The sequence below is a fragment of the Alosa pseudoharengus genome, unplaced genomic scaffold, assembly GCF_046254945.1.
Source record: "Alosa pseudoharengus isolate Yale_2024_CS ecotype anadromous, Long Island Sound unplaced genomic scaffold, YU_APseudo_1.1 YU_APseudo_1.1_scf_18, whole genome shotgun sequence".
In the NCBI taxonomy this organism is placed as follows: domain Eukaryota; kingdom Metazoa; phylum Chordata; class Actinopteri; order Clupeiformes; family Clupeidae; genus Alosa; species Alosa pseudoharengus.
Window position 1 is genome coordinate 16,447,086 of NW_027468650.1, and position 15,000 is coordinate 16,462,085.

The 15,000-nt window shown below is 44.7% G+C and overlaps 1 protein-coding gene across 1 annotated transcript in view; it reads left to right on the plus strand.

The window, feature by feature from the left end:
* The first annotated feature begins 11,756 nt into the window (after positions 1–11,756).
* Positions 11,757–15,000, plus strand: part of igsf9ba (immunoglobulin superfamily, member 9Ba) — a 76,272-nt gene continuing 73,028 nt past the window's right edge. Inside the window, exon 1 of the mRNA XM_076290352.1 lies at positions 11,757–11,820. Coding sequence (XP_076146467.1) covers positions 11,757–11,820 — 64 coding nt within the window. The remainder of the gene's footprint in view (positions 11,821–15,000) is intronic.

The window sequence follows — 15,000 nt, forward strand, 5'->3', positions numbered from 1 at the left end:
ATAAAGCTCTTCCCTGAAGAGCAGTGGTCATACCCAGTCTGACCTAAGTGCCCTGTGAGGTCAAGGGGTCATGCCACACACTACCATGCCAGTGCCCTGTCTAGTCTGGTCTGGTCTGTGTGCCCTCCGAACACACCACTGCCACAACACACAGCCAACGGACTTAGCAAGGAGCAGCTATACTCCCAAGGTCAGAGAGGAGCTGAAATCAGTGTGTGCGTGTGTATGTGCTTGTGTGTGTGTGTGTGTGTGTGTGTGTGTGTGCATGTGTTTGTGAGTGCATGTGTGATGTTTGTGTCTGTCTGTGCATGTATGTGTATACATGCATGCATGCATTAGTGTGTGTGAGTATGCGTGTATGCTTGTGTGTGTCTGTGCATGTCTGTGTGTGTGTGTGTGTGTGTGTGTGTGTGTGTGAGAGAGAGAGAGAGAGAGAGTGTGTGTACGTGTGTGTCAGCAGATCTCAGCGTGGAGGCAAGGCTCATGGCGGGGATGGTGGTGGTGGTGGGGGGTTGGGCTCAGAGGAAGGAGGGTGACCTTGTGATCGGCTCTCTGAGCGGAAAACCAGAGTGAGGGATCCAACAGCGAGACCCTGACGAGCTCGGAGCTGCCCTCCTGCCCGGCCCTGCCAGTCTCACCCGAGCACAACCTCGGCCTCGGTCCACGCGCTCACATTACACAACTTCTCTCACATAAGGAAGGGTCGGCTAAACTGCTTTTACATTACATCACTAACTAAAGAATAATGAAGGGTCTGGCAAAGTGCTATTGAATCCTGCTTTCATCCTGCAATCTGAACAAATATATATTCAACATGCTCATCTTCAATGCAATTAATTTGCAGTTTGTTTCTTTGGTCTCTGTCCAAATTCAACCTCTCATTCAGATCATTAAATTAACACTAAATGAATAACCATTACTTAAGAAAAATACTTTGTTTCTTTTCAGACCTGTCCAAGTAGCCAGCGGCCAGTGTGTGTGTATGTGTGTGTATGTGTGTGTGTGTGTGTGTGTGCGCACCAGTCCCAGCAGATCTGGAGCACTGGTTCATTCTCTGGACTGCCTACAGCACTGCCGGCACAACAGACAGGCAATCATGTTTTTCATTCAGAGTGGCAATATTGTGATGTCCGCCTCAATCCTGGAGTTATCGACGCGCTCACTGCCCCAGTTTCCCTCCGCAGCGAGGGTGCCGTGCCAGGAAGCCCCTGGGCATCGCCATGGAGACGGTCCAGCTCTGAGATGCCATAGAGCCAATATGCTATTCTGTCTCAGTAAGCCAGGCAGGGGGAAATACATCGGCACGGGGCATTTACACTGGCCGGGGTCATTTATACTGGCACGGGGCATTTACGCTAGCATAGGGCATTTATGCCAGGGGGCATTTGCGTTGGCCAGAGGCATTTACACTGATATTAGCATTTACACTGGCACAGGGTATTTATGCTGCTGACAGACAGTGTCTGTGTGTCTCAGGATGCTAACTGATCAGAGTCGTAACCACTCAGCGATTTTTATGTAATTACTTAGCCCCTCAGGCCATACTGGCACACTGATCATTCAACTTGAGGAACACATACCACAAAGGGTTTATTTTAGTAAATAACTGCTAAATCAGACTACTTGACAAACAATTTAACTGTCAACTGTGAAAATAACACTAATGAGAGATGAGGGATGTGCACGACTGCATTGAAATATGTCATTGGCTCATGCTCTGGGTACAAATCTGATGAGGAGGATGCACACATTAGGTTTTTTTGTACTGGGTTGTTTTTGTTATCCATATGAAAGTGCACACGGTGCACAAAACAAAACAAAACACACAGTAGAATATTTTTTATGCACAGCTGAGTTGGTGCCCCCCACAGTCCTGCTGTGTGTGTAGCTCCCACAGCGCTGCTCTGATGTGTGTGTGTGTGTGTGTGTGTGTGTGTGTGTGTGTCTAATGGCCCTGATGTGACACATTTCTGAGCCCACTACGGCTGCAGGCTCTTTCAGTCACTCCACATATAGCGAAACTGATTTCCTAACAGCACAGACTATCCATCTGTTTTCAAACATGTTTAATTTAAGCCTCAGGCAAAAACTCCACACTCAACATCTCTCTATTAACTACAGACCGCACTGTGTGTCCAATCACAAAACCAACCACCAGAATTCAAAGTAATTACTTTAACAGCAGTCATCTCTTTGAGTCAAATGTCACATTCTGCCTTGTTGCACAAAAAGAGGCTACACCAGTATCCCTCAGAGTAGAGGTATTTTAGACATAAAACTCTAATTGCATTAACAAGCCCTCCGCAGGTTAGGACATATTGAATCACACATGCACACATGTGTGTGTCCATTGTGTTCAACCCAGCATGCATCACATCAAGTCAGATCTGCACAGATCTGCATGAAGACGAACACGCCTAGTGATTCGACTTCCTCCTGACTTCCCCTTCCTGTCTTGAGGATACGGTGATCTCTGACACTGGACCTGGCAGATGGATAAGAGCACTAACACCAAGGCCGTAGTCATGATGTCAACATTGGGGGGGACCAAATATGTGGTGGGGTCTGAGGGACCAAACAGAATTTCAAGAGATTTCCTACCATGCATGCAAAAAATATTATTAAAAATCACAAACAAGTCGTTAGTGAAGTCAGTCAATTAGGGTATTCCAAACTTTTGACGGACATAGGCATGACATGGATGGATTATGAACCCCCCCCCCCCCCTCCTCCAGAGGGGTCCTGAAGCATTCTCCCACGGAATATTTTTATTTTTTTATTTTTTTAAAATTACCCTTTAAATGATGACTTCTGGTGAGTTTTGTGAAAAGAGAAGGGTGTGTTGTGCCTTTTTCCCCGGTCTTTGTGTGAACGCAGGTGCGTTAATTGGCCATCATGACGTCATGCTGGAGTTCCAATCCGAGCTGTCAGTCAACAGATAAAAGCGACCTGGACCTGTGCGTCGGGGGTGTGGTTGGGTGCGCTATGCCGAAGTGCTTGCCAGTGTGAGAGGCTGCGCAGTAACTCAAACATGTGACCGCAGCGCCGGATTTGAAAATGGACAATGAAACATTTAGCGTTTTTCTTGTTTTCTCTTTTTTGTATATAGTTAATCAATAAATCTTTTGAAGAGCATTTTTGACTTGTCCGCAAGTGAAATTCCACCACAGGGTGTTCCCTGAAGATTAATTTAGATTTTATTATGCTGGCGGCTAATCACACAATTTTAACGTAGTTTGAAAGGGACAGGATTCAGGAATAGGCTACTAAGACAGGCCCCTCTTCTGTCTGACTCACCTCATGTTACCCCCTGCATTATAGACTGGCTTCTGACAGAAATTTGACAGTTTTGTGCCAACATGTAGGCCTAGTACTACAGCCTTTAATTGGTGAATGGAGGTGCAAATTCCTTTCTTTGGATATTGCCGCGATTCACACTGTAGGCTATCACCGCCAGTGCATTTTAAACGTTTTTCCCAACTTGTGTGCCATCGCCACATTTGATTCCTACGTTTTGCCTGCATGAATGCACGATTCAGTGCGCATCTAAATAATATGCAAGATGCAACAACCGAATGCATTATTATGACCCCCACTAGACTTTTTACGGAAAAATTTCGTTTGGTCCCCGGGGGCCACTCCCCCCCCCCCGCGCTGGGCCCCCCGAACCCCAAAAAATGTTTTTCCTAAATAACTACCTGAACCGTGGCACAGAGGATGAATAATTTTTTATGGTATGTTGGTCTCAAGGGCCCACATCAACCTAGCCCATAATCACTCATTTGTGATTTGCACCCTCCTGGTAAAAAATTAAAAAAAAAAATGTCATTCTGCTTTAATCGCCCCTCTCTTCAGTTGAAATTTTCAGAACTGCACCAAATTTTATGTGTATGATTAACCTGACATTCTCTGGGGGTATGCCAAGTTTCGTCGAATTTCATCCATGGGGGGGTCTAAAAAAATTAAGTTATGTGTACATTTAGTGAATGTACACTCATTGGCCTGTAGATGGTGGTGCACACATATACACACGCACACACACACAGACACGCACATACTATCGGTATCTGCAATTAGAACGGCAAATACATAATTACAAATTCAGTAGGATTAAAGGAAAACCAAATATTCATCATCATTTGGCTGCATTTCCAGTATTGGCGTTACGTAGTAAGTGGGGGGGTGGATGTGGCCCCAGGGGACCAAACGAAATTTTTCCGTAAAAGTCTAGTGGGGCTACATACCCACCAAATTTCATGTGCCCCGGTTTTTCGGTGTCCCGGGTATCGTTGACCAAAAATTCAGGAAGTAGATGACGAAAAAAAAAAAAAACTATGACAATCCCTATATGACCACTTCGCTAGTTTCGCTAGTGGCAGTCATAATAATGTTAGGCCTACCGTTAGCATTGGTTGAGTGATGGAGGCCAATTTGATTATTGACCAGTGTATTTGTAGAAAACCATAAATGCGGTTACCAAGCACATTGCTATCAGCGCTGTAATGTATCTTTCGACTGTCATCTTTTTTTCTGACCATTATAGCCTACAGGAGCTAAGTGTGTTAGTCACAACGCGTTCGCTAACGTGGTTTTCTAATGGAAAATATAGGCCTAGCCTACCTGAAAGATAACCTGTCAATGAAGCATCCTAAACAGGCTGGGACATTTCTGCTTGCTAAATAGGTTTTTCTGCTGTTGATTCGCTCACAGTCCTTGGTGGCCCTGTCAGTGCTTTGTAAAATGTTGCATTTGCCTACAGTAAGACCACAAAAAGTCTCAAAAAGCATCTGAGCTAACGTTCATTCCCAAACAATCCTCTATTTTCAAAGGTGTTTCAAGTAACATTAAGGAAGAGCATGGCTCAAAGTAAAGTAACTAGGGCTGAGACGACGTAATTGACTAGACTACATAAATTCGTCAAAGTGAATCATTTGTGTCAACTAGTCACAATGTAGATTTAATAACGCACCAGTGATGATCTAGACTACATCTCCATTTAAACCAAATGTTTTAGAGCGCACTTTGAGAGATGTATCCAGGGCAGGGCTGTAGCCTACCTATTGCACGTGCTACAAAAATCATTCTGTGCGATGGATGATTTACTAACGTTACGTCTGATACAGTTTTGCCTATGGCTATACATGCGTGAGACTGAGACGCTTGTTTGTTTGTTTGTTTGAAGTGCTTAGGGTGTGACTGTGAGAGGTAAATCGATGTGCTTTGATTCCAGCTTGGTAGTTGTAGTCTATGCGATTAAAAAGCACAATGATAACACTTTCATTATGGCTGCTTTAGCTACAGACCTTCAGCTACTGTACAGTGGGTCCCATTTAGAAGTGGCCACGTCATTCGCGCTTTCTGTGATTCACGCAGCTGGGTGAAATGTATTACAACTTTTCGCCAAGAGGTGGCAGCTTAAGTCCGCTTGATACTGTAAGCCAGGTGTTTTCAACCAGTGGTCCGTGAGGACATTGCTGGTGGTCCCTGACCATGGATTCAGTAGTTGCAATGTGGAAATCAGTATTTTTCCCACAAACAATAACGGACGCAGCTCTCAACTTGGCCCGTTAAAATGTGAACAGTCTAATGACGCATTTCATGAAGGCCCTTTTGGACATGTCAGTTATTTGTACCACTGGTTAGATGTAAAACTGCATTTCGTTTTAGACTATTGGCATTTAATTTGTGCATTGGCAATAAAGTTGAATATATGAACTAAAGATGACTAAAATCGTGCATATGTAGAAGAAGAAACATTCACAAAAATCCATGGCTCTCTTCTTGATAGCTGTTGAAAACTGCATGGAAATGACAGGGATTGTTTTGTTTGTTAATAAATAAATAACTAAATAAATTCTGCTTTCCCCAAATACAATGTAGCCTACAAGTGTACATGACCTTTCATCAGTCCAGTTGCAATGGATGAACTGTGATGAACTGACCTACTTGTGATTGTTTAGAGATTTTAAAGGTGTTATAACAATGCTACAAAACCTTCGCAGCGCCAGTAGGCTACTTGCTGTGCGGCCCGCACACACACACACACAGGCATGTCAAACAAGCATACACAAAAGTTTCAAGAGTGGGGGTGGAGTAGAAGATGGATACAAATTTGTAGGATACACACTACAAATTAGTGTGATTTATGTTTGCGGAACGGATGTACAGGACTGTGCGGCGGTCATATTTTTTGTACCGATATGCGGTACATCTAGTTATTTTTCTGTGTCCGTATATTGGGGGGGGGGGGGGACATTTTGGTCATATTTGAATATTCGGGGGGACACGTCACAGAGCCAAGCTAATGCAGAGCTGATGGTGGCAAATAGCCATTTGCTGGAGGGCTGGGAACTGTGGCGTGCAGAGATGATGATTCATGATTTGCCATATGCTTCACATGGACCAGCAGGCCTGGAAAGGCTCTTGGCCAGTGGAAACTATCAGCTAGCGTGCTCAGTGTCCCAGTGGAGGCTAGCAACTTGCATGCTCAGAGTCCCAGTGGAAGCTAGCAGCTAATGTCTTTAGTGTCCCAGTGGAATGTACTAGCTGGGGTTCTTAGAGTTCCAGTGAAGGGTGGCATGGTGGATGTCCTATCAAAAGGCTAGTGCTATTACACAGTACATGTGTGTTCTATAGGCCTCATGGATCTCTGCTATCTGGTCTTACTAAATATATAGCAGTAGAAACTGATGACTGATGCTCATCAAGTGTCTGCATCACCACACTATTCTGCCAGTGGCCTTTTCAGTCTTTCCAGTGGTCACGGGGTGGGACAAAATATCGATATATCGTCAGTATGACTTCTTTTTACGATCATACATCAATACACTGCCACCAAATATCAATATTTTTTCAAAACTATTAAATTCATACATAAACATCAGCATAAACACTAATGTGTCTGGAAACACTGAAATATGTATACATATACAATATATTTACAAAATAAATCTGTGTTATTTTTTTAGAGATGTATAGTTTTGCTCATTTAAAAAAATGTAGATTTTTAAGAGGCACTAAGCAAAACTCAAAATCCATTGTGAAATGCAGTGAATAAATACATAATTCCAGTTTTTTGTCTTTTTCTTTCTCTTCATATACACATATCGTGATTTTTCATAGATTAATCATTTGCAAGCTATCGATTGCAATCTTATCGTTATCATGGGCAAAGTATCACTATACAGTATCGATTTGTGAGTTACTCTGTGATTCCCAGCCCTAGAGCTCACCCTAATTGCAATGCAATTTCCCATTGCCAACCAACTTAGTTGCTAACAGGTTAGCAACTGGTTTTGGGAAACGCACCCCTGGTCAGAGACTTTCTAATGAGGAGACACAGCACACAAAGAATCTCCCATAGAAATGTATGGGGTTAGTTCTTAACGCAAACATGGCATTCGTCACACATATTCCGGCCCTTCCACCGCCAAAGGTTGACATGTGAATACATCGTGCCAATCATGTGGTATGCTGTGAGTAAATCGTGCCAATCATGTGTTGTGATCTCGCAGCTGGAGCGAGGTTGGTGTGTCGTGATTCGTGAAGCATTGCGCACGCGCAGTTCTACCCCATATAGATGCCCGATAAGTGCCCAAAAAGCGCTGCAATATGGCCGGCGAGTGGAGGGACTTGCCTAAAAGGACTCTGATCTGGTCTCCTCAGCTTCTCCTCAAGAGTTCCTGAATTTCCCCTTGGGGATCAATAAAGTATCTATCTATCTATCTATCTAAGAGAAAAGAGAGCAATTGCCCAACATGAGAGGGAACAAGAGTCCAACACACAGGCCCATCAGGGAGCATCATGTCTGATCATCCGCATCCCAGAAGAGTGTGTCCTTGTCCCTGCATGTGTCATCATGCCCTCCTGTGTGATCCTGTGGGAGGCGGCTGACTCACTGGTCAGTCCCCTGTGACTCCATGGGCTGATGACCCCATGGGCTCTATACCAAGCTCTCCGGTGCCCAGCAGCACGGCTGCCATCTCGGCTGTGAAGATACCCCAAGCTGAATGTCTCCTCAGTGGGGCATTTGTAGGGCCAGAGCAGGACACAGGAGGATTGGGCACGGGCATGTAGTGGGCATCGCCACTCAATTCACACTCATGTGTGTGTGTGTGTGTGTAAGGGTGAGCTGCAGCTGAGTACCACAGCTTTCATGTGATAGTGTGATAGTGAGACATCTCTGTTCTCCATCAGTTGTAAGTAATCTCGTTGATGCCTGAGGGAGGCAGTAAAATCTCCATTTTGTGAGAGCAGCTATTAAAAAAATGTCATTTAGTTTGCAGTGCCTACTGTGTAGAGAGAGAGAGCATTACCTACTGCCATGTAAAGATTTGAGGAAACAACTTGTTACTGTTTACCAATGTGCTCCAATAATACCTCATGGTGCTGCTGCAACTATAGCTTTATGACTGTGGTTTTGTCAGATGGATTGTCTGATTGGAACAAGAGACAAAAATGTTAAAACACACAAACACATACACACACACACACACACAGAGAGAGAAAGAGAGAGAGAGAGAGAGAGACACTATGTTTACTGGGTGATCGCTTCACATGTGTGGCTGTTCATCAGAAAAAAACATCACACACTGGTGGCAACTTCCACAGAGACACCATTTGCTGATCAACAATAAGACAATATGTTTACAGGTGAACAGAAGCCTTCGCCAATGCTGACATTGAATATGTTTCAATATTTTTCAACAATATATTATTTTATTTTATCAATTTTTTCTGTTTTGAAAACAGCACTTTGGTCAGCATAAGTGTATAAATATGCTATAAAAATACATTTTATTTACTTACTTTTTACTTCACACTCTGAGGATGAGGCTCTTGAACTATGAGGTTTTACTTCAGATCCAAACCAATGGCGACCTCTGTTGCGATCTGATAATGTACTAATTCATGTTATTAACTCTTCATGTTATTAATACGCACAACTTTTCAATAATGTTTCCACATATAATTCTGTGTATTTGCCTCTTCAGATCACATGTTTCTACTACTACTACTGAAAGATAACCAGCAGTGTAGGAAATCTAATTCTGCAGATTTTTTAAGTCTATCTCCTGTTTCAGCTTACAGCATGCGTTGAACCACTCTGTTTGCCATGAAAACTGCCCGGGCCTTTTGTAGGGATATGAGGCCGATCCCATGAGAAACTCAGCATCGGGACATAATGAAGGCTCAGAACAATAATGAACGAGGGGAACAATCAGCCTCAGAGCTCTTCGCAGCGTCCAATGAACTTGTTTTCATCGCTGTCACTTCCACTGTGGACAGGGCTCCATTCAGCACCTTACTTCAGCTGGGCATCAAATTAATCATCTCTAATTGCTGCTGTTTACTCCGAAATTCCCATCCAGTGAATAATTCCGTATCAGGCCTCTTGCACTGTGTTGTGTAAATGTGTTGGGCTTGATGATCATTTCAACACATAAATACTGTAATAGTTATTTTTCATCTGAAGGTTGAAAGTACACAAAAAATAAACCAAGAATCTTTGTGAGTATGTCTATTGAAGAATGTAAGTACGTCTATTGTGTTTGAGATTTAGGCATTAGCAGAAATCAATGAGCATGAAATTTCATTTACAGAGGTTTTTTACCAAGATTTTCCCTGTTTTTAAACACAAAAACTGATCTCATGTTTAATCATTTATGGCTCCCAAATAAAACTCCTAAAATGTCTCAACTCCAAAGACTCACTGCCCCTCTGTCGCAAACACTATACCCACAATGACCTCTGTGACACCCAGCATCTGCCTGGCCTTCACTCTGCCTCTGTTATGGTTGTCACAGCAAGCGACTTTCTGGACGGGTGGGGGCTTGTAAGAGGTGGATAAGACACGGCCTGCGTTCCGTTTGTACATGGTGACGGCCTGTGACAACTCGTAACTTGTAAAATGACGTAACTTCCTTGTTGTAAGAAATCGCCGTGAACTGGGGTTCCTTTGATTTGTACGAGCTCTCTTCCCGTCAGACGACTTTAGGGGGACGTAGGGGGTTTTTCGGTCATCTTACTACTCGTAAGAAGAGAACTTTGGACAAATGGATCGCACAAACACTCACTTCACTTCAGGGACACCACACGGGCAAGGTTATTTACATGCTTTACATAAATAAAAGCAAACACACACACACACACACACACTGGTGTGTTGCTCTGCTATTTAAAACACACATTCACATACTCAGAGAGGGAGAGATGTGATTTTTTTTTTGTTCCTTTATGACCAGGACTTCTTGATGTCATATGATACAGGGAGGGACTAATTATTCTTCTCTGCTTTTCGGCATCTCTTTAAATTCACATCTTTTGGACAGAACATTCTCTCTCATCCAGCAAAGACGCTCTTCAATCTGCATACCGCAGTTCTATAGAACACAGCAGTACAGCTGAGCTGCAGTTATATATAGCTTATCTTCCCTGATTCTCTGCAATCAGAGTATCACAGAGGTGATGTGTACTGTTGTGTACTGTCACACCAGTTTGTGTGTGTGTATGTGACTTTCTATAGGTACAACATCCTTTCAGACAATGCTACCATACCATCATCATTACAGTCTGAGGTTTGCACTATAGTGAGCACTCTGTGACTGAAGTTTGATCTTAACAATCTGCACAAATCATGTCATATCAACTAATTGTGAGAAAGCATTATACACATTATTCAACAGAAGCAACTGGGAAGTTAAGGAATATCATCTTTGTGTTCATCTGTCTTTAGACTGTCTTCAGAATGGTGAGGGAAATGAATTTAGCTTGAGTGAGTGAGCATTCATTGCAAACTAATTTAATGAAAGGAACCCTGTGGTGTGAAGTGTTTGTGGTGCTGAGTGTGGACATCTTTAAAGGTTGGCCAGTGGCCACCGATGTGTCCACGTCACTAGAGCAGTCGGCTCAGATGCAGGGACATGGTTGCCTATCGACCGGCCGTCTCTTCATCCTCTGAATGCGAATCCGAGAAACAGCAAGAAGTGCGCACTCGTTGCCACACCCACCCCGCTGAAGGCTACTAGCCACACCACGCGCACGAGAAAGCTGCTCGGTGCTCCTGTTGGAATGAGTAGTAATGGCAACCGTGGAAACGGCAGCATGAGCGACAGAAGTTGGCCGCCACTGCGGAGCCCAGGCGTCGTTCGGAGACTGTCTGGTGTCTGCACCGCCCGAGGCAGCACGGAGCAGCCAGTGTGTAAATATAAACAAGCACGCAATCAGCCTGAACGGGTGTAAACGACAAAAGAGTTGTGCAAGACGCCAGAGCCATTATCGGCGCCTCCGTGAAAAGATGCGGAGTCGACTATATCAATGCGCATGATACTGCGGCTCTACTCCACCAGCACGCGACAACTCACCTTGAATCGTAACGTGTCTGAGCTGCCAGTCTGGTCCCGGAGGGCGGGCGCCCGACCAATACACGCCCCGCAGCCCCGCCAGAGCCACCAATCAGGGCGCAGTGGGGGCGGACCCAGCGGCTAAATTCCCACACTTGGTTTCACTTTGCACTTGAGTGGAGCTCGAGCTCCGGGTTTTACGACGGCGACGGCGCAGGTGCTCGCGGTCTCATCGGTGGAGGATGCGTTCGGAAGGACAGGAGGGGGAAGAAAGAAGGAAAATGCTCTAGAGAAGGTTCATAGGACATGAATAAGCGCGTATTAGCCGGAAGCCGTGCGGTCGAAGGAAATCGAATATGAAAGATTTATTGAAAGGGGCACTTTGAGCTATTATTTCAGGTCGGCAATAGTACTATGATTTGGTATGTGGCCACTTTGATAGCAAGTGTATTCAGCACCAGAGGAACGGCAGCTCAAGGTGAGTTGAAGTGCAGTATTTTGTTCTGCTCCCATATCGCCTCCCCGTTTTATTTGGGCATGTCGGTGCGGTGCTCCTACAGCCCCTTAGAATAAACCGCCCGTTGCCTGGAATGAAAGACCCATCTAACGGGTTTCCTCCATATTGACATTTCATCAAATGGGTTAGACGAAAGTTCAACGGGTTCGCAGTGGATCTGCCAATTTATTTGGGTGATTTTTATACGGACTCCTCTGCGGGAGAAGACCCATAGACTGGCTGGCTCTGCGTTTTGATCAGCCACTAATTACTGATGATTGCGTTATGAGCCATTGATCCATTAAGATGAAGAGGAAATTACGCGTGTACGCCTGATATTATGGGCAAGATGACTGAGGGCTTCGCCATGTTATTGGGGTATTGAGAAAGGGTTGGAGCACTGCGATAGCCAGCAAATTGTCACCAGCCAATTCAAAATCCCCTTTTTTAGAGGGGGCAATGCCATCATCAGCACAGCGTGGTTTATCATGCCGTTAGGCTAGAGACGCGGTAGCCTACAATGGCTGTCTGCTGGTCACATTTATAGTAGGCTAGGCGATGGCTTAATGGTAGCCTAATATTGCATTTCAGTCCCATAATATTTCATTACATTAGAAGACGGCATTTTTACCCAGATGTACCAGTGGACTTACAAGACCTGAGAGATGCTGGTTGAAACCCATTTCTGTCATAGTGCAGCTTATGTACTTACAATGATTACTTATAGATTCCAACAGTTTTTTAATGGTATCGCTACTATGCCCTATGTGTAGCCTACATTTCAAATGTTATGTTTATTTAATTTACTACTGACCTATGGACTTACTTAACCTTGCATTTCCATTTGTGTCCAGAGGGCGAAGCTGTTTCCCGCCCGCTTAGACGCGCGGCCTTTAAAGATTCATGTATGTCCGTTATGTGCTAATGTCACCTGTGGAACTCGAGTTGCAGCGGGGATGACTGATGGCCATTTATGTCCAGTCATGTAAAATTGCCCTTGAAAGGTGATTTTCTATAAATTAATGAGGTAATGGACGGCGATTTGCTGTGTGTGTCTGAGCCGATATATAATCACGAAATGTGATTAGCCTACATAAATCTCCAAACGTCTTAGATAAATATTTACTCGAGGTTGAGCAGCATTCTGTTGTAACTAAGTGATGTGTTTCTGGATCTGTTGGCCAGCAGGCAGTTCTAAGCGGAGCAGATCTTATTTGTGTGTAGGCTACCCAGGGAAAAGCTTACTGCAATATCAAAATCTGAAGTGGAAACAATTAACACCAATACAGCATGATTGGTATCCAAGGTAATTACATCGGATTGGTATCCAAGGAAATAACAGTGTGACTCTGTCAGAGACTGTGTTCATATCATGCCGAACCTGCAGTTCCCCCTTTGGCTGTGTAGTCAGTTATTCAGCTGAGTATGTTCATATAGGCCTGCATTGCGTGCTATTCTCTCTACTCAGATGGTGCCATATGCCGTTAATGTAAATTATTTATGTGCTTTACATTTATCTGTGTGCTATACTGTAGGCCTGTATAGTCTGGGAGCACCCTACTCCTTTAAGATGTAGTGTGAGAGATCTCTGCTCTCTGCTCTAACAGTGTGGCATATGTATGTAGTCTGAGCGATGGGATCTCTCTCCTTTACACATAGTAGTGTGTGATCACTTGGAGCGCCCTGCTCCAGCATAGTGTGAGAGATGGGAGCTCTCTCTTTCTCTCTCTCTCTCTCTCTCTCTCTCGCTCCCTCAGTGACTGAAGGGTGTGTTTGTGGTGATGAGAGATGACAGGGCAGATGGCAGTCCTCAACTCTCTGAGTCTCATAGTGCCTCCGCTTATCTTGCTGCACTCATGTCCTCTCATGTCCCCTTGTGTCCTCTCACGTATCCTTGTGTCCCTTCATGTTTACTTCAGTCCATCTTTATGTACTCATGTCCCCTTTGTGTCCTATCCTGTCTCCTTGTGTCCCCTCACATCTCCTGTTGCTTCCTCTCATGTCTTCTAGTCCCCTCATGTCCCCTTGCCTCCCTGTTTCCTTATGTGTCCCCTCATGTCTCCTTATGTCCTCATGTCTCCTGGTGTCCTTATCTGTCCACTCTTGTCACCTTATGTCCTCATGTCTCCTGGTGTCCTTATCTGTCTACTCTTGTCACCTCTCTGTCTTCTCACTGTCCTCTTGCCATCCAGTGTAAGGCCACCTGTCTGGACGTGAAGGGTCCAGTCCCATCCTAGAGTGACGTAAGAGCTCTTAAACTCTCCGCCAGCCGCAGGTTAGATAGGGATGGGCTATCTCTGGGCCACGCCTGGGCCACAGGTGGGCCGGACCTGTCTGGGCGTCTGGGACTCCACTGGTGTGTGTGACTGCAGTGTGTGTGTGTGTGTGTGTGATGCGGTGTGTGTCTTGGAGCGAAGCGCTCGTCTTTTTCTCTCCTGTCAGTTTGAGTGTGTGTTCACAGCAGTTTTCTGCCCGTCACTATGTAGACGTGTGTGTGTGTGTGTGTGTGTGTGTGTGTGTGTGTGTGTGTGTGTGATGCCTGTCACCATGTGGACGTGTGTGTGTGTGTGTGTGTGATGCCTTTTGCGATATGGGGAAATGTGTGTGTGTGTGTCATGCAGTGCGGCACAGAGCAATTATTTTTTTCCCCTGTCTGTCTGTGTGTATGTCTCTGTTTGTGTGCTTCTTTTTGCATGTTTGGTGAAGAGTACAAGGCAGAGACAGAAAGAGTCATCGGGAGAGAGAGAGGGGGAGAAACACAGAGAGAAACGCAGAGAGAGAGAGAAAGAAACAGAAAGAGAGAAAGAGAGAGAGAAACAGACAAAGAGAGAGAGAGACAGAAAGAGAGAAACAGAGAGAGAGAGAGAGAGAGAGAGAGAGACAGACAGACAGGAAGAGAGAGTGTGATTACAGACTGCATCTAACGCACGTGCAGCCATGGAGAAAATGGATTTCATCAGCCATCGCAATGTTTCAGAGATCTGAAAAGGGCGGAGAAGAAATCCCATTGTGTCTGGTACAATTTGAAAGATCTCATTTTATGATACTCGCAGTGGGCGCTGCTGTTGAAACAGTTAAAAAGAGGTAAACGTCTTTGAGGGAGAGGGAATTCATGGTCTACATGTAAAGACACATCCGTGTGTGTGTGTGTGTATGTTGTAG